Source organism: Aotus nancymaae, unplaced genomic scaffold (assembly GCF_030222135.1).
Source record: "Aotus nancymaae isolate 86718 unplaced genomic scaffold, 86718_ANA_hifiasm-v0.15.2.pri h1tg000028l, whole genome shotgun sequence".
In the NCBI taxonomy this organism is placed as follows: domain Eukaryota; kingdom Metazoa; phylum Chordata; class Mammalia; order Primates; family Aotidae; genus Aotus; species Aotus nancymaae.
In genome coordinates, this window is record NW_026988441.1 from 29,481,561 (window position 1) to 29,508,871 (window position 27,311).

The 27,311-nt window shown below is 45.5% G+C and overlaps 1 protein-coding gene across 2 annotated transcripts; it reads left to right on the plus strand.

The window, feature by feature from the left end:
• The first annotated feature begins 10,661 nt into the window (after positions 1-10,661).
• On the plus strand, positions 10,662-26,895 carry LOC105729221 (cytochrome P450 4F2). Of its 2 annotated transcripts, XM_064381701.1 has the most exons (13): positions 10,662-10,710; positions 11,113-11,311; positions 13,089-13,233; positions 15,381-15,434; positions 15,527-15,654; positions 17,990-18,111; positions 18,729-18,999; positions 21,045-21,111; positions 21,299-21,428; positions 24,862-24,995; positions 25,091-25,155; positions 25,330-25,412; positions 25,813-26,895. In XM_064381701.1, exons 2-13 carry the CDS (start codon positions 11,114-11,116, stop codon positions 25,976-25,978), a joined length of 1,563 nt encoding a protein of 520 aa, XP_064237771.1. In that variant the 5' UTR covers positions 10,662-10,710; position 11,113; the 3' UTR covers positions 25,979-26,895. The 2 variants fall into 2 exon arrangements, with proteins under 2 accessions (XP_064237771.1, XP_064237772.1); XM_064381702.1 differs by lacking the exons at positions 10,662-10,710; positions 11,113-11,311; positions 13,089-13,233 and adding an exon at positions 13,244-14,212.
• Positions 26,896-27,311: the final 416 nt, after the last annotated feature.

Here is a 27,311-nt window from a genome sequence, read left to right on the forward strand (position 1 = left end):
AAAAGCAACCGAAGCTCAAATTAATAGAAAAAATGAAATAATAAAGGTTAGAGAAAAAACAAATTGAAAGTAAAAATAAAATACAAAAGACCAATAAAACAAAGAGTTGGGCTTGTAATAAACTTAAACAAGATCAACAAACGTTCAGCTAGACCAAGTCAGAAAAAAAAGACTCAAATAAATGAAATCAGAATTGAAAAAGGAGACATGACAAGTGATACCACAGAAATACAAAGAATCATTAGAGTCTATTACAATTGACCATTAGCCAGCACATTGGAAAACCTAGCAAAAATATATAAATTCTTGGGCACATGCAACCTATCAAGATGAAACAAAAAGAAATAAGAAATTTAAACAGACTAATTACAGTAATAAAATACGTAAAAAATCTCTCATCAAAGAAAAGCCCAGGACCTGATGGGTTCAGTGCTAAATTCTACCAAACATTAAAAAAAAAGACTTAGGCCGGGCGCGGTGGCTCACGCCTGTAATCCCAGCACTTTGGGAGGCCGAGGCGGGTGGATCACGAGGTCAAGAGATCGAGACCACTCTGGTCAACATGGTGAAACGCTGTCTCTACTAAAAATACAAATAATTAGCTGGGCACGGTGGCACGTGCCTGTAATCCCAGCTACTCAGGAGGCTGAGGCAGGAGAATTGCCTGAACCCAGGAGGCGGAGGTTGCAGTGAGCTGAGATCGCGCCATTGCACTCCAGCCTGGGTAACAAGAGCAAAACCCCGTCAAAAAAAAAAAAAAAAGACTTAATATCAATTCTTCTCAAACGATTTTGAAAATCAAAGAAGAGGGAATTCTTCTTAACTCATTCTATGAAGCCAGCATTATCCTTATACCAAAACCAGAATGGGACACAAGAAGAAAAGAAAAAACAGACTGCTATCTCTGATAAATAGAGGTGCGAAAATTCTCAATAACATACTAGCAATTAAATCCAGCAGCAGACTACAAAGATAATTTACTATAATCAAGTGAGATTTATCCCAGAGATGCAAAAATATTTTGATATATTCAAATAAAAAATGACATCACATTATATTTATGACGAGCAACAGAGTGAATAGCAAAAACCATATGATCATCTCAATAAATGCAGGAAAAGCATTTGATAAAATTCAACGTTTCTTCATGATAAAAAAACACTCAACAAAGTTGGTATGGAACAAGCACACATAACATAAAGGATAGGCGTGACAAATCACTGCCACCATCATACGAAATGGGGAAACACTGAAAGCTTTTCCCTTAAGAACTGGAACAAGAAAAGTATGCCCACTTTCAACACTTATATTCAAGATAGTGCTGGAAGTCTTAGCTGGAGAAATCAGGCAAGAGAAAGTAATAAAGGGCAAGGATGTCAAATGTTCCCTGTTTAAAGATGACATAATATGTGCATAGAAAACCCCAAGAGCTCCACCAAAACTCTCTAAGAACTGATAAATTCAGTAAAGCAGCAGCATTCAAAATCAACATACAAAAATCACTAGTGTTTCCCTACACAAATGACGAGCTAGCAGAAAAAGAAAGCAATGCCATTTACAATAGGTGCATATGTGTGTATATAGTATTCAGGAATAAATTTAACCAAGTAGTTGAAAGATCTCTGCAAGAAATACTATAAAACACTGATGAAAGACATGAAAAAGGTCACTAAAAAATGGAACATCATCCCATGTTCATGGATTGGAAGAAATAATATTGTGAAAATGACTTTACTACTAAAAGCAATGTAGTGATAGAATTCAATTCCTATCAATGAGATTCTTCACAAAAATACAAAAAATTCCAAGATTCATGTGGGATCACAGAACATCCCCCAAATAGCCAAAGCTGTCCTGAGAAAAAATAACTTAGATGAAGATATTACACTACCAATTTCAAATTATATTACAATGCTGTAGTAACCAAAACCATATGCTACTGGTATAAAAAGAGATACATAGACCAATGGAACAGAACAGAGAACCTGGATATAAATCCATGAATTTAGAGTCAACTAATTTTTGACAAAGTTATAAAGACCATTCAGTTAGAAAGAAAGTCTCTTTAATAAATAGTGCTGAAAAAACTGGATCTTTGTATTTAGAAGAATGAAACTAGACCCCTATCTCTCACCCTATTCAAAAATCAAATCAAGATAGATGTGTTAGGGTTCTGTAGAGGAGTGGAACTAATAAGATAGAGGTATGAACCCCACTCCTGGTACCAAAATCAGTATTAGTCAGGGTTCTCTAGAGGGACAGAACTAATAAGATAGATGTATGAACCCCACTCCTAGTACCAAAATCTGTATTAGTGCTCTTCAGAGGGACAGAACTAGTAGGATAGATATATATATAAAAAGGGGGGATTATTACAGAGTATTGAGTCACACGATCTCAAGGTGAGGTACTACAGTAGGCTGCCTGCAAGCTGAGGAACTATGAAACCAGTCCAAGTCCCAAAGCTGAAGAACTTGGAGTTTGATGTTCAAGGGCAGGAAGCATCCAGCAAGGAGAAAGATGTAGGCTGGGAGACTCAACCAGTCTAGTCTCTTCACCTTTTTCTGACTGCTTTTATTCTGGCTGTGCTGGCAGCTGATTAGATTGTGCCCACCCAGATTGAGGGTAGCTCTGCCTTTTTCAGTCCACTGACTCAAATGTCCTTGGACAACACCCTCACAAACACACTCAGGAACAATACTTTGCATCCTTCAATCCAATCAAGTTGACAGTATTAACCATCACGATAAACACTTAAATGCAAGACATGACACTTTGAATTAGTAGAAGAAAATATTTGGGAAACAATTCAGGACATTGGTCTGGGCAAGGATTTTTTGGATAAGACCTCAAAAGCACAGGCAACAAAGGCAAATAGACAAATGGGATCATATGAAACTGAAAAGCTTCTGCACAGCAAATAAATCAACAGAGTGAAGAGACAACCTACAGAGTGAGAAAAAATATTTGCAAATTATCCATCTTACAAGGGATTAGTCATGAGAATATATAAGGAACTTACACAACTCAATAGCAAAAACAAAACAAAACAAAACCAAACAAAAGACCCAAAATGATTCCATTAAAAAATAGGCAAACTATCTGAATAGACATTTCTCAAAAGAGGAGCTACAAATGGCAAACAGACACTTCCCAGATAGTCATCTGGGAAATGCAAGTCAAAACCATTGTAAGATATCATGTCACCCCGTTAACATGTGTAATTATTTTTATATCTTGTTGGATTTTATTTGATATATATATATTTTTTATATTATGTTTTTATTGTACTCTAGGTTCTGGGGTACATGTGCAGATCATGCAGGATTGTTGCATAGGTACACACATAGTAATGTGGTTTTCTGCCTCCATCCCCCTGTCACCTACATCTGGCATTTCTCCCCATGTTATCCCTCCCCAACCTCTCCACCCCCCTGCTGTCCCTCCCTTGGCCCCTCCAACAGGCCCCAGTGTGTGATGCTCCCCTCCCTGTGTCCATGTGTTTCCATTGTTCAACACCCGCCTATAAGTGAGAACAAGTGGTGTTTGATTTTCTGTTCTTGTGTCAGTTTGCTGAGAATTATGGTTTCCAGATTCATCCATGTCCCTACAAAGGACACAAACACATCATTTTTTATGGCTGCATAGTATTCCATGGTGTATATGTGCCACATTTTCCTTGTCCAGTCTATCATCGATGGGCATTTGGATTGGTTCCAGGTCTTTGCTACTGTAAACAGTGCCACTATGAACATACGTGTGCATGTGTCTTTATAATAGAATGATTTATAATCCTTTGGGTATACACCCAGTAATGGGATTGCTGGGTCAAATGGAATTTCTATTTCTAGGTCCTTGAGGAAGGGCCACACTGTCTTCCACAATGGTTGAACTAGTTTACACTCCCACCAACAGTGTAAAAGTGTTCCTATTTCTCCAGATCCTCTCCAGCATCTGTTGTCTCCAGATTTTTTAATGATCACCATCCTAACTGGCATGAGGTGGTATTTCAATGTGGTTTTGATTTGCATTTCTCTAATAATCAGTGATGATGAGCATTTTTCATGTGTTTATTGGCCTCATATATGTCTTCTTTTGAAAAGTGTCTGTTCATATCCTTCGTCCACTTTTGGATGGATTTATTTTTTTCCTTGTAAATCTGTTTTAGTACTTTGTAGATTCTGGATGTTAGCCCTTTGTCAGATGGGTAGATTGCAAAAAAGTTTTTCCCATTCTTTTGGTTGCCAGTTCACTCCAATGATTGTTTCTTTTGCTGTACAGAAGTGCTGGAGTTTATTTAGATCCCATTTGTCTATTTTGGCTTTTGTTGCCAATGCTTTTGGTGTTTTAGTCATGAAGTCCTTGCCTATGCCTATGTCCTGAATGGTATTGCCTAGGTTTTCCTCTAGGCTTTTATGGTTTTAGGTCTTATGTTTAAATCTTTAATCCATCTGGAGTTAATTTTAGTGTAAGGTATCAGGAAGGGGTCCAGTTTCTGCTTTCTGCACACTGCAAGCCAGTTTTCCCAACACCATTTATTAAACAGGGAATCCTTTCCCCATTGCTTGTTTTTGTCAGGTTTGTCAAAGATTAGATGGTTGTAGATGTGTGGCATTGCCTCCAAGGCCTCTGTTCTGTTCCATTTGTCTATATCTCTGTTTTGGTATGAGTACCATGCTGTTTTGATTACTGTAGCTTTGTAGTATAGTTTGAAATCAGGTAGCGTGATGCCTCCAGCTTTGTTCTTTTTGCTTAGGATTGTCTTGGCTATGTGGGCTCTCTTTTGGTTCCATATGAAGTTTAAGGTGGTTTTTTTCCAGTTCTGTGAAGAAGGTCATTGGTAGCTTGATGGGGATAGCGTTGATTCTATAAATTACTTTGGGCAGTATGGCCATTTTCATGATATTGATTCTTCCTAACCATGAGCATGGAATGTTTCTCCATCTGTTTGTGTCCTCTCTTATTTCCTTGAGCAGTGGTTTGTAGTTCTCCTTGAAGAGGTCCTTTACATCCTTTGTTAGTTTTATTCCTAGGTATTCATTTTCTTTGTAGCAATTGTGAGTGGGAGTTCACTCATGATTTGGCTCTCTGTTCGTCTTTTGTTGGTGTATAGATATGCTTGTGATTTCTGCACATTTATTTTGTATCTTGAGACTTTGCTGAAGTTGCTTATCAGTTTAAGGAGATTTGGGGCTGAGATGATAGGGTCTTCTAAATACACAATCATATCGTCTGCAAACAGAGACAATTTGACTTCCTCTTTTCCTAATTGAATACCCTTTTTTTTTTCCTTGCCTAATTGCTCTGGCTGGAACTTCCAGTACTATATTGAATAGGAGTGGTGACAGAGGGCATCCTTGTCTAGTGCCGGATTTCAAAGAGAATGCTTCTACTTTTTGCCCATTCAGTATGATATTGGCTGTAGGTTTGTTGTCAATAGTTTTTATTATTTTGAGATATGTTCCTTCGATACCTAGTTTATTGAGAGTTTTTAGCATAAAGGGCTGTAGAATTTTGTCGAAGGCCTTCTCTGCATCTATTGAGATAATCATGTGGTTTTTGTCTTTGGCTCTGTTTATGTGGTGGATTACATTTATAGACTTGTGTATGTTGAACCAGCCTTGCATGTTCAGAAAGAAGCCTACTTGATTGTGATGGATAAGCTTTTCAATGTGCTGTTGCAATCGGTTTGCAAGTATTTTATTGAAGAGTTTTGCATCTATGTTCATCATGGATATTGACTGGAAGTTTTCTTTTTTTGTTAAGTCTCTGCTGGGTTTTGGTGTCAGGATGGTGTTGGTCTCATAAAATGATTTGGGAAGGATTCCCCCTTTTTGTATTGTTCGAAATAGTTTCAGAAGGAATGGTACCAGCTCCTCTTTGTATGTCTGTTAGAATTCAGCTGTGAACCCGTCTAGGGGGATCTGGACTTTTTTTGGTTGGTAGGCTATGAATTGCTGCCTCAACTTCAGCCCTTGTTATTGGTCTGTTCAAGATTTCAACTTCTTCCTGGTTTAGGCTTGGGAGGGTGCAAGTGTCCTGGAATTTATCCATTTCTTCCAGGTTTACTAGTTTTTTGTAAATAGAGTTGTTTGTAGTAATCTCTGATTGTAGTTTGTATTTCTGTGGAGTCAGTGGTGATATCCCCTTTATCATTTTTTATTGTATCTATTTGATTGTTCTCTCTTTTCTTTTTTATTAATCTGGCTAGTGGTCTGTCTATTTTGTTGATCTTTTCAAAAAACCAGCTCCTAGATTTATTGATTTTTTGAAGGATTTTTTGTGTCTCTATCTCCTTCATTTCTGCTATGATCTTAGTTATTTCTTGTCTTCTGCGAGTTTTTTGAGTTTTTTTGATCTTGCTCCTCTAGCTCTTTCAATTTTGATGATAGGGTGTCGATTTTAAATCTTTCCTTGCTTCTCTAGTGGGCATTTATTGCTATAAATTTCCCTCTAGACACTGCTTCAAATGTGTCCCAGAGATTCTGGTACATTGTGTCTTTGTTCTTGTTGGTTTTGAAGAACATCTCTATTTCTGCCTTCATTTCATTGTTTATCCAGTCGACATTCAGGAGCCAGTTGTTCAATTTCCATGAAGTTGTGTGGTTCTGAGTTAGTGTCTTAAATCTGAGCTCTAATTTGATTGTACTGTGGTCTTAGAGACAGTTTGTTATGATTTCCATTCTTTTGCATTTGCTGAGGAGTGATTTACTTCCAATTATGTGGTCAATTTTAAAGTAGGTGCCATGTAGTGGTGAGAAGAATGTATATTCTGTGGATTTGGGGTGGAGAGTTCTGTAGATGTCTATTAGGTTTGCTTGTTCCAGGTCTGAGTTCAAGCCCTGGATATCCTTGTTAATTTTCTGTCTCATTGATCTGTCTAATGTTGACAGTGGAGTGTTAAAGTCTCCCACTATTATTGTGTGGGAGTCTAATTCTCTTTGTAGGTCGTTAAGAACTTGCTTTATGTATCTGGGTGCTCCTGTATTGGGTGTGTATATATTTAGGATCATTAGTTCTTCTTGATGCATTGATCCTTTTGCCATTATGTAATGCCCTTCTTTGTCTCTTTTGATCTTTGTTGGTTTAAAGTCCATTTTATCAGAGACTAGCATTGCAACTCCTTTGCATCTAGGTTTGTGAGCACTATTAATCTGTACAGTTTTTTGTTTCTTTATTTCTTTATTTCTTTTCTTCTTTCTCTTTTCTTTTATTTCTGGTAATGTCTGTCTGTATTTGACATTAGGGTAATGCTGGCTTCATAAAATGAGTTAGAGAATATTCCCTCTGCTTCTGTCTTTCAAAAGACACAGAAGAAAATTGGTATAATTTCTTCCTTAAATGTTTGGTAGAATTCATCAGTGAACCAACTGGGGTCTTGGCTTTCTGTTTTGGAAGGTTATTAATTATTGTTTCAATCACTTTAATAGGTATAGGCCTATCCAGATGATCTATGAGCACTTTCCTTTTATTCGTGTCTTTCCCCTTCTCATATCTTTTGGATAGATGGAAGGTGAAGGAGCGTATATTAGCGTGATTTAAAATTATGCAGCTGATAAAAATTCTAACATTGATGGAGAAATATAGGGCCTATATGCATTATTTAAATACCTATATAATAAGCATAAAACATGTTTATGCAGTAAGTACAAGGATTGAAGGACAATGTGAAGAGTGTAGTTAGGTGAATCTTACAAGTTATTTTAAAAGACTGTTTAAGGTTCATCAAGCAGAGTGACATTCAGGAAAGAAAACTAGTTTTTTTTTTTGAGGTGGAGTTTTGGTCTTATTCCTCCAGGCTGGAGTGCAATGGCACGATCTCAGCTCACTGCAATCTCTGCCTCCGGGGTTCAAGCGATCCTCCTGCCTCAGGCTCCCAAGTAGCTGGGATTACAGGCATGCACCACTATGTGCGGCTACTTTTTTTGTATTTTTAGTAGAGATGAGGTTTCTCTATGTTGGTCAGGCTGGTCTCCAACCCCTGACCTCAGGTGATCTGCCTGCCTCGACCTCCCGAAGTGCTGGGATTACAGGTGTCAGCCACCATGCCCGGCCTAGAAAACTAGTTTTAAATCAGTGGCAATATCCTGCTATATTCAGCCGGTCTTGTGTTGCTGTAAAGAAATACCTGGCTGGGTATGGTGGCTCATGCCTGTAATCCCAGCATTTCGGGAGGCCAAGGTGGGAGAATTGCTTGATGCCTGGAGTTTAAGACCAGCATGGGCAACAAAGCAAGACCATGTCTGTACAAAAAAAACAAAAAAACCCGCATACCTGAGACTGGGTAATTTACAAAGGAAAAAAGAAGTTTAACTGGATCGCGGTTCTGCAAGCTGTACAGGAAGCATAGTGGCATCTGGCTCTGGGGAGGCCTCAGGGAGCTTTCACTCGTGTTAGAAGGCAAAGCGGGAGCAGGCACACACATCACATGGCAAAAGCAGGAGCAAGGGAGAAGGGGGCAGGTGCTTCACACTTTAAAATAACCAGATCTTGCAAGAACTTGCTAACATGAAGACTGCAGCAAGCCATGAGGGATCCGCCCTCATGATCCAAACACCTCTCACCAGGCGCCACATCCAGCATTGGGGATTACAATTCAATGTGAGATTTGGGCAGGCCGCAGACCCAAATCACGTCAGCCCCTAATGCCAGCAGAACCACTGATAGCTTCGGGATCTTGAGAAAGGATTGTAAAGCTTGAACAGTCCCAGCGCCGTAATAATTACAAGAGAAAATGTAACTACAACGTTTGGAAGTAGCATCTACTCAATAATTGTGATTCTCCTCTCTGTTCTTATTCAATCTAATGTTTAATATAAAAATTCAAGGCCAGGTGTGGTGGCTCATGCCTGTAATACCAGCACTTAGGGAGGCCAAGGTGGGTGGATCATCTGAGGTTGGGAGTTCGAGACCAACCAGACCAACATGGAGAAACCCCATCTTTACTAAAAATACAAGATTAGCTGGGCATGGTGATGCATGCCTGTAATCCCAGCTACTCGGGAGGCTGAGGTGGGAGAATCACTTGAACCCCGGGGGGCGGAGGTTGCGGTGAGCCGAGATTGCACTATTGCACTCCAGCCTGGGCAACAAGAGCGAAACTCTGTCTCTAAAAAACAAAATAAGTAAATAAAAATTCAAGCGAAGTAAAATAAAAGCATTGGGGAATGAGCTTGCCGTGGGTTATTAAGAAGCTCCTCAAGCACAACTGCCTAAGTTCAAATTACCACAGTTACATCTAGGAGGAAAATGTGAGATTTTTTTTTATTCTGAGTTAACTGGAAACCTGGCACAAGGCAGATGGCTGGGAGCCATCCAGGGAGTGTCCAAGACCTTATACAGAAAATCATGGTCAGAGAGGAAGCTTGTTGCGCATTCCCTTTTGTGCCCAGCTGCCCGGGTTCCCTTCTCCACTGTTTTATTTCATAATAAACTGTCTAGAGAACTCGCTCCCTGTGCTGAGCCAGGAAGAGAAATGTGTGAGCTTTGAAGGGTGCAGTTTCCTTTTGAGGAATGGAGAATATCCATGCGAAGCTGGGGCAGCTCAGAGCAGAGTGAGCTGCAGACTGCTGCAGGTATGGGGCTGGAAGTCTTCGCACAACCTCAAAGTCCTGGGACCCAAACTTTTACTCAGACCGCGGGAGCAGGTGAGGCAAGAGTTGGGCAAGGTAGACCTTTAATCCACCTCATAGACTGGAGTGTGTGCTTATGGCGTTTCTCCTTTCACCCAGTTAGCCTCCACTCCCATTGAGCTCTGTGCAGAAGGCTTAGCTAGGTCAGGCATTGTAAATCCTCCACATCCATTATAGTTTAACTGGAATACAGAGTCCAGGCAGGAGGAGAGGAAAGGTAGAGATATTTATCTCTTCTCCCTTATCAGAAGGAAACCTGGCATAAGAAAGTTCATGCTTAGTGGGCCAAAGAGTAAATCAGAAAACTGCAGGGGTGATGGTATGCCCATGGTGGTGGTGGTGGTGGTGGTGGGGAATTCTCTGCCCTGGGACCTCCCTTGAATTAATTTCTCCCCAGGACAATGGAAAAAAACATTTAATCCTTGGAGGGTTTTGTTTGTTTGTTTGTTTGTTTGTTTTTTGCCCGAGAGTGACTCTGACCCTGTTTCTCATGATCGTGCTCCTCAGCACTGTACTGAGTAAGTCACTGGCCTTGTAGCATCTGGAATGATTGGAGTGACCCAAGATCCCCAGTTCCTATGTCACAAATGAGGATCCCACATATCTGGGGAAGAAGTGGAACATTATTTCTGGGTGTGTCTGTCTAATCTATTCATCCTATCTATCTAATTTCTCTATCTATATGTCTATCTGCCTACCAATCCATCCATCAGTCCATCTTATCTATACGTTCATCCATCTATTTATCCTGTCTATCTATCTATCTATCTATCTATCTATCTATCTATCTATCTATCGCTATCTATCCATCTGTATAATCTATTCATCATATATATATACTCTCTCTATGTACCCATTCATCCAGACCGTGAGCGTGTTCCTCTGCACCCAGCTGGCCCGATGCCAGGTTTGGCTGGCTGCCCGGGCATGGGAGAGGCACCCAGGCTGTGGGGATTGGTTGGCTCAGCCCAGCCCAGCCCAGCCTCCCGCAGCCTTCCCTACATCAAGGGCCAGGGTCAAAGACCTCCCAGCAGAGGGAGAGAGGAGGTTGTGTGGGACAGGCTGCTCCTGACAGAAGGTGCCAGGCTGGGGGTGGCGGGCCTCGGGGGGCCTAGCCTGGGATGGAGAGGGGCACTGCCCAAGGCCCAGGCAGCTCCCGGGTGCTGGCCTGGAGGAGGGGTGGTTTCCTGGTAACTGAAACCAAACCTCTGGCAACCTCCCAGTGATTCAGCCTGGGCCTTTCTGAACTTTAATCAGTCTCTCTGTCTCTCTCCCATTCTCAGTGCTTACCAGGTCACTGGAGGCCACTGGGCTGCTGGGCCTTTCTGAACTTTATTTCTCAGCCCCTGTTTACCCATCCCTGAGCCTCCCTGCTCTACCTCCAGCACTGCCCATCCCTGCCCCTCTCTGCTGTCCCCTGAGCTCCCCCGGCTCTTCCCTGGGTCTCAGGACCTCACCCTCCGTCCCGTCTCCCCTGCAGGATGTCGCAGCTGAGCCTGTCCTCGCTGGGCCTCGGGCCAGTGGCAGCATCCCCGTGGCTGCTCCTGCTGCTGGTCGGGGCCTCCTGGCTGCTGGCCCATGTCCTGGCCTGGACCTACACCTTCTACGACAACCGCCGCCGGCTCCAGTGTTTCCCGCAACCCCCAAAACGGAACTGGTTTTGGGGACACATGGGCCTGGTGAGTGTGGCAGCAGGCCGGGTCTGGGGTCTCAGGGTGGATGGACTTCCTGAGGGGTAAGAATGGGGCTCAGGGAGTCGGGGTGAGGGAGTGGGTGGGGATCTGAGGTCGCAGAGGAGCAGGGGAGGCGTCCTGCTCATTTCTCTGCTTGTTCGCTCATTTCTGTGCTATGCCAACCCAAGCCCTCCTCACCGCCTTGTCCCCCGACTCCCAGCCTGCATTGAATCCTTTTCCTGCCTGTCTTTCCACATTAGTTCCCCTCTGCGGGACTCCTGGGCAGGGGCTTGGGTGCACAGAGAGGCGAGCCCCTGGCGTTCCCACATTCTCCACTGCTGGACTCGAGGCCTCCTGTGCCCACTGCCCAGGGTCCTCTCCCTGCCTGGCCTATTTCCTGGGATGAGGGTACAGCTGGGCCAGAGGAGAGGTGTGGGCTGTCTCCCACCTCCACCACATCCGGAGGCACCTTCCTCTTACCTTCCTTTTCCTCTTATCTCCCTGATAAAAGTTGGCCAAACCCAGATAAAAGTTGGCCACTCACTTCCCCTTTCAGAAGCCTCCCCTGACCTTTCTCCTCCCCCGGACCTTGCCCTCTGGCTTAGACCTGCTCTCCCCTTTGGGGGATGTGGTCTCAGTCTACTCACTGCCAATGGCAGGATTGACGGACGTGTGAATTCATCAGGTGAAGTGGAAGGGTGCACGGGACGCACTAGCACAGAGCCTGGTGCAGAAGCTGCTCCCGGGGGAGCCACTGTCCTGATGGACAGTTAGAGTCACCCTGCCCCCTAGTGGCTGCTGAGAAGGGAAGGTACCCTGTGTGCCGAACCTTCTCCATGGGAGGAACCGGAACCTGCGTGGACCAGCCAGGACATGAAGGGATGTGGGGACCAGCCTTAGGGACATGTCCTGAGGCCAAACTGCTCCCCACAAATCTCCCCTGTGGGGACCTCCTCATATGGCTGCCTCTAGGCTGACATGACTCCCAGAACAAGAAAATCTTTCCTCTCAAGTTAAGTGGGTCTCTGTGAGCAGAGAGTGTGTCTTCTCCCTCTGCCCTGGGATGCACCTTTGGGACTTGCAGATGGCCCAAGAGAGATAGAGCAGAAAGAATGTAGACAGATAGGTAGATAGATAGGGTAGGATAGATACACAGATAGGATGGATAGATGGATGGATGAATAGATGATGAATAGGTAGGTAGAAAGATTGACAACAGGATAGATGAATGCATGGATACATGGATGCACAGATAGGATGGATGGTTGGATAGATAGAATAGATTGGATGGATAGATTAGGTATAGATAGATAGATAGATAGATAGATAGATAGATAGATAGATAGATGATAGGATAGGTAGATGGATGGATGCACAGATAGGGTGGATGGATGGATGGATAGATGATAGGCTAGACGGATGCTTGGACACATGGATGCACAGATAGGATGGATGCATGGATAGATAGATTGATAGAGTAGATAAGATGATAGATTAGGTAGATAGAGTAGATATATGTGATGGCTAGATAGCTATTAATAGATGATAGATAATAGGATAAATAGATGGATGGAGGAATGTAGAGATAAGATGGATTGATGGATGGATGGGTAGGCAGATAGATAAACAGATGGAGAAATTAGATAGATAGAATGAATAGATTAGACAGACACACCCACCCAGAAATCATGTTAGACTGGCTATCTGGGCATCCCCTCACCCAGTCAAGAGGACACCTAGAATTAACCATCACAGGAGGTGACAGCCCCTGCCTTGCTTGCAGGTCCCTCCCACGGAGCAGGGGATGAGGGTCCTGACTCAGCTGGTGGCCACCCACCCCCAGGGCTTTAAGGTCTGGATGGGCCCCATCACCCCCCTCCTCAGTTTGTGCCACCCTGACATCATCCGGTCTGTCATCAATGCCTCAGGTACCATGTGGAACACCTGGTGGTGGGTGCTGTGGTGCGTTTGAAGCCTGCAAGTCCCTCTATCCCCAAGCTCCTATGTGGCCCCTGAGGTACTCTGGCCTCTCCTTTCCTTCTCTCTCAGCCATCTTCCTCTTTCTTTCTTGTATTCACCAATTCCCATCTCAGCGTCTCCTCTCTCCATTGCCCTCTGATCCCCTGTCCTGGTGCTCTGGGGTCCCAAGAGACCTCAACCCAAGGCCCTGCCCTGGAGGAACCCCCAAGCTTAAGGAGATGGATTTTGACAGAGACATCCCCAACTTCATGGGGTCAGGAAAGGGCCAGAGGGAGATGGATGACAGCCCAGGGAAGAACAAGGTCTTCACTGGGGAAGGCTGGAAGGCTTCCTGGAGGAGGAGTTGCTGGAGCTGTGTCTGGAGCAATGAGTAGGAATGTTTGAAAGGAGAGTGTGGGGTGATGCAATTGGGCATCGTTAGTATTCAAGGTCCCATGCCAGGCCTAGCATCACCTTGCCTGTCCCAAAGCCCTGAACAATGAGGAAGACTTGTGGCTGGTGGAGGGTATGGGCTGCTATTTCCTTCATGTCCACCCCTGGTGGGTCAATTCCTTCTACTGCATCCTATAGCTTGTCTGCTCTAAGTTCATTGCTCTCTGCTCTAGGCCCTAGGAATCTCCAAAAAGAGACTCTCCCCCAGCTTGGGACCCTTTCCTTGACCCCTGTGCTTCCCATCTTTGGACAGGCCAGGCCAAGCAGGGGAACGGGCAGCATTCTACAGAGACCGTGGGTCTGACCTCAAAATGCTGAATCACTCTGGGCTTGTTCCCAGCTGTCTCTGGTTATTGAGGTCTCTTTCAGTTGTGAGTGGTGGAAACCCAACCTGGTGTGGCTTTGGGGACGCGTGCTGCTGGTGGGTGGGGCCCTGGCACGTCATTGTCCACATCTTCCACCCCACCTGCATCAAGCCTGTGCTCTTTGCTCCAGGTAGACACCGTGCCGGCCATGCTTTGCCCACAGCTGGCGTCTCTGTGCTGCCTCCAGCTGGTCCCGTGCCCACGTGCAGACAGGAGGGGCCGTGGTGGAGATGCCACTGCCTCCATCTCCCCTGGACTTCCACCTGTCTGACCTCCGTTCCTGTTTGCTCATGTCTGGGGCGTGTCTCTTTGATGGCTGTTGTATGGTCAGGTCTGCCATATGGCCATGTCTTATTACGTGTGTACTTACACCTGGGTCCTGGTCACGTCTGAAAGATGTTATGTCTGGTTACACCTGGTATAGCATTACAACCGGGGTCATGTAGAGCCAGCACGTGCGGGGCTCATCTGTAACCAAGGACATTTGGGGCATGTGAGGCCCGTCTGGCTGTCGTCTGAGATGCTGTTTGACATTGTCATTTTCTCCTGCTGGTCACATCTGGGCCATGTTTGGAGCTTGTGTGAGGTCTGGGACTCACGGTCCCTACCTGAACTGTCTGAGACATTAATTGAATCTTTTCCAAGGCGTGTGTTATAGTATGTTTGGGTCATGCCTGAGGAACCATCTGGGTCACATGTGGGCTATGTCTGGGACATTAAAGGTACCGTATTTATCTTCTACCTGGAGCCTGTGTGTGGAGCACGCATTTACGGTCGTCTTAGAGCATTTCATGTGCATGTCAGAGCATGCTGTCTCTTGTTGGGAATTGTGATGTGTTTTGTGACCACGTCAGGACATGTGAGCACATGTCAGGGTCATGCTCCATGTCCCAGGTCCGTGTCAGAAGATGACTTGTCAGAAGATGTCAGAGAGTGCTGGGGCAGACAGGGCGTCCTAGGTCCTTGTGAAGGCATTTTGCAGAGTGCTGAGCTATGCTCAGGGGTTGCAGAACACGTTGGATCATGTAGGAGGCATATCGGGGCGTGCTGGAGCCCTGACGTAGCTCCTCTGTGCCATGTTAGGCAGCGTCATTGCTGTGCTGTGCTGTGCTGCCTTAGCCTGGCCTGCTCTCCCTCCCCTCCCCCATCCTCCCTTCTTCCTCTGTCCTCGGCTCCCTTCCTGCTATGTGGGGCTTGGAGGTGGAGAAGTGCAAACCTCTGGCCAGGAGCCTCCCCCCACCCCCAATGTCCCTCCTTTTCCTGACTCCATGGCCCCTGAATGTCCTCATTTATGTCAGCCGCCATTGCACCAAAGGACAAGTTCTTCTACAGCTTCCTGAAGCCCTGGCTGGGTGAGTGTCTGCAGGTGAACAGGGTTGGGAACAACCTGGGGGGCCAGGGGAGGGTGCTGCCCTTGACCCAAGACCCTTGGCTGCCCTGACAGGGGACGGGCTCCTGCTGAGTGCCGGTGACAAGTGGAGCCGCCACCGCCGGATGCTGACGCCCGCCTTCCACTTCAACATCCTGAAGCCCTACATGAAGATTTTCAATGAGAGCGTGAACATCATGCATGTGAGTTCTTTGAGGCCAGGGTCCCAGCTGCAGCCTTGGGGTGCGGGGACCACAGACAGATGTGGTCTGGAATTTTGGCTCTGCTGGGTGGCATTGGGCCGTTGCTCTTCCCCTCTGAGCCTCGGTTTCCTCATCTGTAAAATGGGGAAAATAATCCCTACTTAAAAGATGGTCGAGGTGATGTAATGGAGTCACGTCCCTGGTGCACAGCAGGCTACCAGAAGATGTCTATTTCTATGTTTCCATCTTCCAAGCCCTGTAAACTGAAGAGGGTAATGATGACAATTGCATAGCAGCTGGTACTGAGTAAGAAACTGCTTGAAAATGCAGTGGTTTAAAACAATAAGGATTTATGATTGCTAATAAGTCTGTAGGACAGTTGGTGGGTTCTTCTGGATGTGGAAGGGATCACTCATGGTACTGGTCAGGTAGGCAGACTTGCAGGTGTTGGCTGAATTCTGTCACATGTTTGGGTTTAACTGGGACATGATTGGGTTCTCTCACATATCTGGGTTTGGCCTCAGCTGGGACCCCTGGATATTCCTCTCTGTGATTGTCTCCTTCCAGTAGGCACCCGATGGTTCACAATGCAGGCAGGTTTCCAGGGAGTGAGACAAGGCACGGCTTCATTAGTTATTTCCTCATCATTTTCACCACATTGCATTTTGACATCGAAAACCTAAAGTCCAACACAGAATCAAAGGCAGGGGGTAAAATAGGCTCTGTCTATTCATGGGAGTTGCTGAAAAATCACATTGCAAAGGATGTGGATATGGGGGGAAGGGAAGAATTGGGGCGAAGGTTTTGCGAAGTGTCTAGGGTTTTTTAAAAAACTGGCAAATTGATAAGTTAGCTTGTTACTGTTTCATAAATTCTTCCAGAAAGACAAGAGACTCCTGGTTCAGAGACAAAGGATAGTTTACTACTCATGACACAGAGAGCAGCGTGTGTTTCTTATTAGATTGCAGTTTTTTCTCCAAGCTTCCCAAATCCTATGGGTTGACACAGGTGTGCTTCTATAAATGCCTGCTGACATAGTATATTGCATTACAGAAAAGGAGCATTAAGCTTAGGGAATCTGCTTTATAGCAAGCAAAAGCGATATGTCCAGGGGGAGTCATTACCTTATCCCTGAGTTATTCTCTGCAAACACAACTGTAAGAAATTTTCCATGTTAAGGACATCAGTGTCTTGCATTCATGACATGTCCAGAAAGGATGCCCAGGAGTCATGGAAGACTACCTCTTCCAAAACAGGGATATTTTCGAAATCACTTTATGTGGGAAGTAAAAGTTCCTCTTCAAAGTTTCCTTTCTTGTTAAAGAACGAATTTGCTATTAACTCTTTGTTAAGCCCTATCCCATGTATCTGTTAAACATGCCATGCTTACAGGCACATAGTATATTTTCTGTCCTTGTACTTTAACCAAGATATCTGTGCTGGATGGGCTCACAGCCATGTCCCAACTTGCAGCCTATGTCTGTTACCTGTTTAAAAAAGTTTTAAGTTATTAATTGAGTTTAAAGTATTAAACTCAATTGAGTTTGAGTTTAGATTGTAAGTTCTAGCTCCAACAAACAGAGATCAGACATGGCAGTAAGGACAACCCCAAATGTGTAAGGGATAGATATGTCTGCTTTTTCTTCATTCATTGCACTCTCATGGCAAGATGGCTAGCAAGGCTACCCTTCCTACAGGAAGTAAAATTTGCTTGCTGAAAGATCCATTGTCTCAGTGCTGAGTTTTCTTTGTGGCACCAAGCATCTGTTTCCAACAATTTATAACAAAGTAGATGAGGAAATCCAACATTTATTAAGTACTCACCATATGCCAGAAACAATGCCATGTGCCCATTCCAAGATATGAGCATATATTTTGTAATTTGATTTAAAAACTCTGTGAAGGAGAGATTACGTATTTCTGCCCCATGGTAGAAGATAAAACTGCAGGTCTGAGAGATTTGGGAGCTAACTCAAGCTCACCCAGCTAATGAGTGAGCTTGGCATGGTGGAACAGAGTTTGTAACGTGAATTATATGGCTCCAAAGCAATTCCTCTTAACTGTTCCTGAGACTTTGACAGGTGGGATGTAAGGGAGGGTAAGGAGTTGACTATTGGCACACGGAGCACAGGAGGCAGAGCTGGAACTTGAACCTAGGTCTCTTGACTCCCAATCTTGGGTCTTCATCTCTTAATAGTAACAGCTTTTGCCCCCACCATAAACTCCTCCCTGGAGAGAAGATAAAGAGGCTTATTCTGGGGGGTCCATCTTGGTGGTTGGGGTTTGAGAGATGCTCAAGGGAGCAAGGGACCCAGGTCTGTCCTCTTCTGAGTAGGCCAAGTGGCAGCGCCTGGCCTCAGAGGGTAACGCCCGTCTGGACATGTTTGAGCACATCAGCCTCATGACCTTGGACAGCCTGCAGAAATGCGTCTTCAGCTTTGACAGCCATTGTCAGGAGTGAGTTCTTGCCCAGGGTCTGGGATCTTGGGACATGGACCCAAGGTGGGGAGGTCGGGGAGGGAGGACTGAGCATGGAAATCAGAAAAACCTTCCTAGAGGAGTTTTGTTATAGCTGATCATTGAAGGACTGGCATAAACTTTATTTTGAGTTTTCCAGGGAGACATCGAAAGGGTTTGAACCAGTGGGTATAGTCAGAGCGGGTCTCTGTCAGGGACTGACTGTAATGCAGTGCTAAATGGACTTAAAATGGATGCAAAGAGGCTAGCGTGGAGGCTGGACCATGGACCAGGTGGAGGGGAATAAATTCTAAGGTTTGTGGACAGTTTCAAGGAGAAGGGGCAGGACTGTGTACTGGGAGGGAGAGAGAGGAGTATAATGTGCAAGCTGTTCTGGGTGCCTAGCGGCATGGAGGCATCTCACAGAGATGGGATGCAGGGAGAGAAGAGAGCTTGGAGAGTCAATCTCATGCTGATCCCCACTCTGTATGGAGGGGTCATCTGTTCCTGGATACTGTGTTTGCCAATAGGAGGTAGCTCCTGGCTGCTGGTGGGAGGTGCTCCTGGGGTTTCAGGTGCGTTAAATTGTTGTCTCCCTTCCCGCCCTTATCCTGCAGGAAGCCCAGTGAATATATCGCCGCCATCTTGGAGCTCAGTGCCCTTGTGTCAAAAAGACATCATGAGACCCTCCTGAACTTGGACTTCTTGTATTATCTCACCCCCGATGGGCGGCGCTTCCGCAGGGCCTGCCACCTGGTGCACGACTTCACAGACGCTGTCATCCAGGAGCGGCGCCGCACCCTCCCTAGCCAGGATGTTGAGGACTTCCTCCAAGCCAAGGCCAAGTCCAAGACTTTGGACTTCATTGACGTGCTCCTGCTGAGCAAGGTGGGCTGCTCTGGGATCTGAATTCAAGAAGCAGAAGGGAGCTTTATGCGAAATGTCACATGAAAGAATTGAACTTGATCCAAAGGGCACTGGGGAGCCATGGAAGGTGATTGAGGAAGCAAGGGACACGTCAGAGACAGGTTTTAGAGATGACGCTGAGGAGTGCACCTAGCAGGAAACTGCTACGTTTGAAACTGACAAGTCTGAGAGTTTGCTCTATTACAAGTTAATGAGCTAATTGGCCACGTTTTAATTTATACATCTACATCTATATCTATGGCTGGGTCTATGTGTATGTTGTGTCTGTGTCTTTCTATATCTTTGTCTGTTTCAGTTTGTGTCTCTATGACTATGCTATGCTTATGTTTGCCTTTGTCATTGACCATATCATATGTCTTTGTCTGTATCTGCGTCCTTGTCTTTATCTGTTCTGTGCCTTTGTCCTGACTTTGCTTTCTTTTTTTTTTTTTGAGATGGAGTTTCGCTCTTGTTACCCAGGCTGGAGTGCAATGGCGCGATCTCGGCTCACCGCAACCTCTGCCTCCTGGGTTCAGGCAATTCTCCTGCCTCAGCCTCTTGAGTAGCTGGGATTACAGGCACGCGCCACCATGCCCGGCTAATTTTTTGTATTTTTAGTAGAGACGGGGTTTCACCACGTTGACCAGGATGGTCTCGATCTCTTGACCTCGTGATCCACCCGCCTTGGCCTCCCAAAGTGCTGGGATTACAGGCGTGAGCCACTGCGCCCGGCCAACTTTGCTTTCTTTTTTTTCCTTTTGCTCTTGTTACCCAGGCTGGAGTACAGTGGTGCCATCTCGGCTCACCACAACCTCCGCCTCCTGGGTTCAAGCGATTCTCCTGCCTCAGCCTCCTGAGTAGCTGAGATTACAGGCATGCGCCACCACACCCAGCTAATTTTGTATTTTCAGTAGAGACCCGGTTTCTCCATGTTGGTCAGGCTGGTCTTGAATTCATGACCTCAGGTGACCCGCCCACCTTGGCCTCCTAAAGTGCTAGGATTACAGGTGTGAGCCACTGCGCCCGGCTTGTCCTGTCTTTCTGTGTCTATGTTGATGTCTTTGTCTATATTTTCATCCATGTCTATGTCTATATGCACATCTGTGTCCGTGTCTGTGTCAATGCGTTTGTGTCTTTGTCTCAGTGTATGACTGTGTCCATGCTTTTTCTCTGTGTCTATCACTATGTCTTCATCTATGGCTGTGTCTGTGTCAGTGCCACATCTATATCTCTGTTTGTGCCTGTGTCTGTTTTTGTCTATGTTTATGAGTATTTGTGTCTGTGTGTTTCTATGTCTATGTCTTTGTCTATGTTTATGTTTATGTGTGTGTGTGTGTCTGTGTCAGTTTCTAAGTCTATGACTTTATGTGTGTGTGTGTGTGTGTGTGTCTATGTCTATGTGTATGTGCGTGTCTGTGTCGGTTTCTAAGTCTATGACTTTGTCTACGTGTGCCTGTGTCTGTGTCTATATGTATGTCTATTGTGACAGATGCCTTAAACCTCTGGATCAGAGCAGCCCATGTCTTGCTCACAGCAATACTATCAGCCAGAGTAGAATTGTGGCACTGACTCTCCGTCCCCAAGTAGTCCATAGACTTACAACCCAAATGTCTCCAGGGAGATAAGATTCTCTGGATTTACCACTCTAGAATGCGAGCAAATATTTTTGGAGCAATACTTAATCTCTAATTTCCAAGGCAAATTGGCATTTAATTATCCTGCAACCCAGGTTGCCAGTAACCTTGTCTCAGAAAGTTTTCATCATGCAGAAACAGGAAAGCATTCATGGGTCATTAAGTCTTCCCAATAGGGACCCAAGAGGAGGCAAGGAAGCCAGGGAGGAAGCTCATGGGGTGGGGGCTCTGGCCATGGCGACCAAGAGGGGTCTAGGAGGGCAAGATGGACTTGGGTTTCTGGAAAGAGGATGAATCTTCAGAGATTGTCTCAATAAGACTCAAGAGCCTTCAGAGCTGGTGTGACTTTTTATGGCGGGGGTCTTGGGGGGGGGATTATTGCCTTCTCTCCAGGATGAAGATGGGAAGGCGTTGTCTGATGAAGACATAAGAGCAGAAGCTGACACCTTCATGTTTGAGGGTGAGGGTCCCAGTGTGGGGCTATAGGGGGACCGGGATCTCTCCATTCCAGGAATGTGGTGGGTGGACCCCCTCAGCCTTCCCATGCCCCTTCCCCCATCCCTCCTGAGGTCCTCAGTGTATGGGTGCTGTCCACCTTCGGGTGCTGAAGCAGTCCAGAGACCCAATCCTGTCTTGCTGCCCCTCAGGCCATGACACCACGGCCAGTGGTCTCTCCTGGGTCCTCTACCACCTTGCAAAGCACCCAGAATACCAGGAGCGCTGCAGGCAGGAGGTGCAAGAGCTTCTGAAGGACCGTGAGCCTAAAGAGATTGAATGGTGAGTGAGGGTGCTGGTGGCTGTTCCTGAGCCCCTCTCATTGGCTCTGCTCTCCAGGTGGGGAGGGGAGGAAGAGTTGATTCAGCCACTATTGCTTAGTGGGAATAGGAGCAGAGGACCACAGGCAGGGCTTAATACCCGCCCGACTGTCAGGGGAAAGGTTGCAAGCCCTTAGGAGTGAAAGACCCGGGCTGCTGAAAGAATTGGTGATGATATGTGAGGACAGATAACGCCACTTAGCACATGTTCAGCAAACGAACTTCCCCTCCACTCTCTTCCTTTTCTCCCAGAAATAATATAATTTTTTCAAACATCTTCACTTTCTGAGTGTTTGCTCTTCTGTTGCCTAATTCCTACCCTCCTGTCCAGTCTCGGGATTTATAAGGGAGACCTGGGGTAAACGTCATCCATTCTTGTTCAGAACACCTGCACCATTCATCCATCCAGTCCTCGTTCAGCAAACGCTCCCACACTGCATTGCACCCCCACGTCTGCACACAGCATCTTTCTGTGCTCTGGAGACCTGGGAAGGACCCAACCCAGGGTTCTGTTTTCCAGGTGCTCCCAGCCTGGTGGGGGAACTGTCCCTGGTCAGGACACTCGCAGCCCACATGGGCAGGGATGGGCTTACAGTAAGAGAAGCATGACTGGGGGTATAGAAAGTGTCTCAGTTGAGAGCCTGAATAATGATCAGTAGCTAATTGGGTACAGTTGGGGAACAGTGCTCTAAGTCAACAAGACTGCCTCGGGTCTTCAGGGGAGGAAGAGAGAGAGAGGCAGAGAGAGAGAGAGAGGAAGAAAGAGAGAGAGAGAGACAGAGAGAGAGAGAAGGGTAGGAGCAGAAAGGAGAAGGAGAAGGGGAGAGAGAGGGAGAGACTGAGTCATAGTGAGATGATGAAACTGGAGATGGTAGCAGGGGCTGACTGCGGAAGCCTTGGGGAAAATGTTAATGGTTTTAGTTTTAACCCAAGGGCAATAGGGATCCAGAGGAAGTGTTTGAGCAGGAGAGGAACAGGTCAGATCTGGGTACCAGGAAGCTCTTTCTAGGGCTAGTGTGGAGGGTGAGTGAAGGTGCTGGTGGCTGTTCCTGAGCTCCTCTCATTGGCTCTGCTACCCAAGTGGGGAGGGAAGGAAGAGTTGTTTCTTTATTTTTCTTTGTAAACAAAACTACAATACATTCTACAGCTGGTACTGGAGAGGCAGGCAGATCACAGGGTCAAGAAATCAAGACCATCCTGGCCAACATGGTGAAACTCTCTCTCTCTACTAAAAATACAGAAATTAGCTGGGCGTGGCGGCACACGCCTATAGTCCCAGCTACTTGGGAGGCTGAGGCAGGAGAATCACTTGAACCCAGGAGGCAGAGGTTGCAGTGAGTTGAGATCGCACCACTGTACTCTGGCCTGGTGACAGAGCAAGACTCCGTGTCAAAAAAAAAAGAAAAAAAGAAAAAAAGAAATTTATTTTCGTTCTTTCCCAGTGGTGGAATTTCTCGGTTTTATGGTAGTTCTAGTTTTAGTTCCTTGAGGAACCTCTGAGCTGTTCTCTACAGTGGCTGTACTAACTTATATTCCCACCAACAGTGTGTGAGAGCCCCCTGTCTCCGCATCCTCACCAGCATGTATCACTGCCTGTTGTTTTGATAAAAGTCATTTTAACTGGGATGAGATGACATCTCATTGTGGTTTTGAGTTGCATTTCTCTGACAATGAGTGACATTGAGCATTTTTCCATCTACCTGTTGGCCATTTGTATGTTTTCTTTTAAGAAATGTCTATTCAGATCTTTTGACCGTTTTTAAATCGGATTTTTTTTTCCTATTTAGTTGTTAGAGCTGCTTATATATTCTGGTTATTATTCGCTTGTCAGATGGCTAATCTGCGAATATTTTCTGCCATTCTGTGGGTTGATTCTCCACTTTGTTGATTGTTCCCTTTGCTGCGTAGAAGCTTTTTACCCTGATGTGATCTGATTTCTCTATTGCTTGTGCTTTTGAGGTCTTACATAGAAAATCTCTGCCCAGAGCCATGTCCTGGAGTGTAAAACCTAGATTTCAAGCAGAATGATGCATCTGGTTAAAAGAAAGGGTTCAAAAATTTTTATCATAAAAATGAGCTTTCTTATTAAGAAGTCACCTTAGCAGTGACTCCAGTCAATAGTTTTCTGTGTATTCTTCCAGAAAATGGCTATTTTGATGCCCACATTTATTTATTTATTTTTTTTTTTTTAGAGATGGGGTTTTTACCATGTTGGCCAGGCTAGTCTTGAACTCCTGATCTCAAGTGATCCACCCAAGTCGGCCTCCCAAAGTGCTGGGATTACAGGCGTGAGCCACCGTGCCCGGCCCTAAATATATTTACTTTTAAGAATGGTGTGTTAGAATTGTGATGGATTACGTTTATAGATTTGCATATGTTTTTTTTTGTGTGTGTGTGAAATTATTCTTTCTTTCTTTTTTTTTTTTTTTAATTGCATTTTAGGTTTTGGGGAACATGTGAAAAACATGCAAAGTTGTTGCATAGGTGCATTCATGGCAGTGTGATTTGCTGCCTCCCTCCCCCTCACCCACAAACATATGAAAAAATGCTCATCATCACTGGTCATTAGAGAAATGCAAATCAAAACTACATTGAGATACCATCTCACGCCAGTTAGAATGGCGATCATTAAAAAATCTGGAGAAAATCGATGCTGGAGAGGATGTGGAGAAATAGGAACACTTTTACACTGTTGGTGGGAGTGTAAATTAGTTCAACCACTGTGGAAAACAGTGTGGCGATTCCTCAAGATTTGCGTATGTTGAACCAGCCTTGCATCCCTGGGATGAAGCCGACTTCATCGTGATGGATAAACTTTTTGATGTGCTGTTGGATTCAATTTACTAAAGATTTTCTCATCGATGTTTATCATGGATATTGGCCTGAAATTTTCTTTTTTAGTTGTGTCTCTGCCAGGTTTTGGTATCAGGATGATGTTGGTCTCATAAAATGAGTTAGATTTTTTTTTTCTGTCTTGTGTTGCAAAGTACTGCCTTTTAGCTTTCGGAGGGTACTTTTGATTACTATCCTTTATCTCCAAAAACTACTACCTTGAGCGCATTCAACTTCTGTGAAGTTCAATTGGTCCACGCTTTTCTTTCACAACCGTGAAATCCATCAGTTTCCCAGGATTTTGTTTTGGGCAGGGGCTCTCGATCAAATGTAAAGTTTTCACTTACTCTCCTGTCTCTTTCTGAGCTCTCTGTTCTGTTCCATGGGTCTATTTTCTTGTTTTTGCAACAGTGCCACACTAGTTTTATTCCTGCGACTTTGTAACAATTCTTTCTAAAGGTTTATTTTGTGACAGGGAGAAAAGGTCTCACTTGCGCACAGAGAAGCTGTAGAATTGTGTCTTTGCTCCCTCAATAATGACTGGAACTGGGGTGTTTCCTTAGGGATGACCTGGCACAGCTGCCCTTCCTGACCATGTGCATAAAGGAGAGCCTGCGGTTGCATCCCCCGGTCCCGGTCATCTCCCGCCGTGTCACACAGGACATTGTGGTCCCAGACGGCCGGGTCATCCCCAAAGGTGCCCACAGCCTCGTGGGGAGGAGTCTCCTGGGTAGGAAGACGGGCCCCTCAGGCAGGGGGGCCTTGTCCTGACTGCCCTATTCTCTTCCACAGGCATGATCTGCCTCATCAGTGTTTTCGGAACCCATCACAACCCAGCTGTGTGGCCGGACCCTGAGGTGCGCCCCACCCCTCTGTTTTTGTCCATTTCAAGGCTCCTAGAGGAGGGGGCAGGGTTTTGATCAGGAGAATCCAACATCACCTCCCTCCCAGACACACACAACTGTCTGTCTCCCCAAGGCTGGTGGACATGGGAGACCCCACCCAGCAAGCCTCCTTGGTCTCACCTCCAGGTCTATGATCCCTTTCGCTTTGACCCAGAGAACGTCAAGGAGAGGTCACCTCTGGCTTTTATTCCCTTCTCAGCAGGGCCCAGGTAAGGGTGGCCTGTGTCTGAGGTGGGGACGGGGTGATGGGTACGGGGCTCTGAAAGGAGGACATTGTAGATGGTCTGAGTTCCAGCTCTCCTTCCCTCCCCTCCTCTGGAGTTTACGGGAAAAGGTCCATAGAATAGGGTTGGGTTGGTGCTAGGAAGCCCTGTGGGTTGCTCAGAGCCCCCTCTCACCCCACCTTGGTCTGGGCTGGGGGCTGGCTCTGGGCTACGCCTGCAGGATATGCAAGCCCACATGGGACTCCAGGCACATAGACCTCCCCCAACTTCTCTTCCTCAAGCTGATCTAGGTGGAACTGACTGACCCAGCCCAGGTTCCCGGCTTGATGGGGCCAGGATGGGGTTCTGCCAGGTTGCAGTCAGAGTTCCCACCTCCCTCCCCTAGGAACTGCATCGGGCAGGCATTCGCGATGGCGGAGATGAAGGTGGTCCTGGCGCTCACACTGCTGCGCTTCCGCGTCCTGCTGGACCACACGGAGCCCCGCAGGAAGCCGGAGCTGGTCATGCGTGCGGAGGGCGGACTTTGGCTGCGTGTGGAGCCCCGGAGCTGAGGTCTGCAGAGACCTACTCTACCCTTCCTAAAATGACCCCGATTCATCAAAAGTGAGGCATAGAATTACCATATGACTCTATTCCACTGTAAAGCTTTCCGTCCTAGATATATACTCAAAATAATTGAGAAAGGTGTTCAAACAAAAAGACGCCTGTGCGTGAATGTTCACGGCAGCCCTATTCACAGTAGCCAAGCGATGAAAACAACCCCAATGTATATATTACCAGATGAAAGCATAAACGAAGTGCGATCCATCCATACAATGGAATATTACGCAGCCATAAAAAGGAATGAAGTACTGATCCATATACTGTGGATGAACCTTGAATACGTGATACTGAATGAAAGACATCAGATGCAAAAGGTCACACAGTGTATGATTCTTTTATATGAAATTTCTAGAACAGACCAATCTGAAGAGATGTAAAGCAGATTGGTGGCTTTCAGGAGCTGTGGGGAGGTGGGACTGAGGAGCCAGTGCTAATCAGGGTGGAGTTTCCTCCTGGGACGGTGAAAATGTTCCAGACGCAGATAGTGATGAAGGGAGCATGACATTGTGAGTACACTAAATGCTATTGAACTGGACACTTTGAAATGGTGAATTTTGTGTTATGTGAATTTTACCTCAGTCAGAAAAAATGCTATTTTATCTCACTTTTTTTTTTTTCTATCTGGGTTGGTCACATAATATATGGTGAACATCTTTCCATGACATTAAATCATCTTAGGAAACATTATTTTGTGGTCTTCAACATGTGTATTATCTATGTATCTATCAGTCCAAATGTTCAAATCAGTCTTAATTTAAAAAAAGACATTATGTTAGAAAATAAAAGTGCTTTGTCTCACTTCATAAGAATTATCTTCATACACCATGACTATTAGTAATAAATTGAGTTATTCTTCATCAAGTAACTTTTGGGGTAGAGATCTCATTTTCATAGCAAATAGATGCTCAAATATTCATGTAAGATACAGGTGTTGATAGACACCTTTCATAGAACAGGTGTGGTATGGAAACTCCACAGACATGAATGTTTTGGTTGTATTAACAGAAGTAGATCACTGAGAAGGGAGAAGGTGACATTTCAGCTCCCCCCAGGTAAATGCTGATTTCATCCTTACACTGATCTTAAAGATTGGAGATGAACTCACTTGCTCAAGGTCACTTGAAGTGGGGAGTTGGGAGTGAATCTGAGCTATTTGGCATCAGAGGTCATGTCTTATCAAGAATATGATTTTCAAAGCAGGTTTCAGCTCTAGGCACATCAGAGCACTGGGCACCCCTACAGACTAGACAGTAGGTGAGACTTTTCACAAGTGGAGCCTAC

Bases quoted from the DNA above. Each gene is read 5' to 3' on its own strand.
- LOC105729221 (XM_064381701.1), top strand. From the start codon at position 11,114: ATGTCGCAGCTGAGCCTGTCCTCGCTGGGCCTCGGGCCAGTGGCAGCA. The intron at 21,429-24,861 runs GTGAGTGAGGGT...GTGTTTCCTTAG, and splicing joins GAGCCTAAAGAGATTGAATG to GGATGACCTGGCACAGCTGC. The intron at 24,996-25,090 runs GTGCCCACAGCC...TCTCTTCCACAG, and splicing joins CGGCCGGGTCATCCCCAAAG to GCATGATCTGCCTCATCAGT.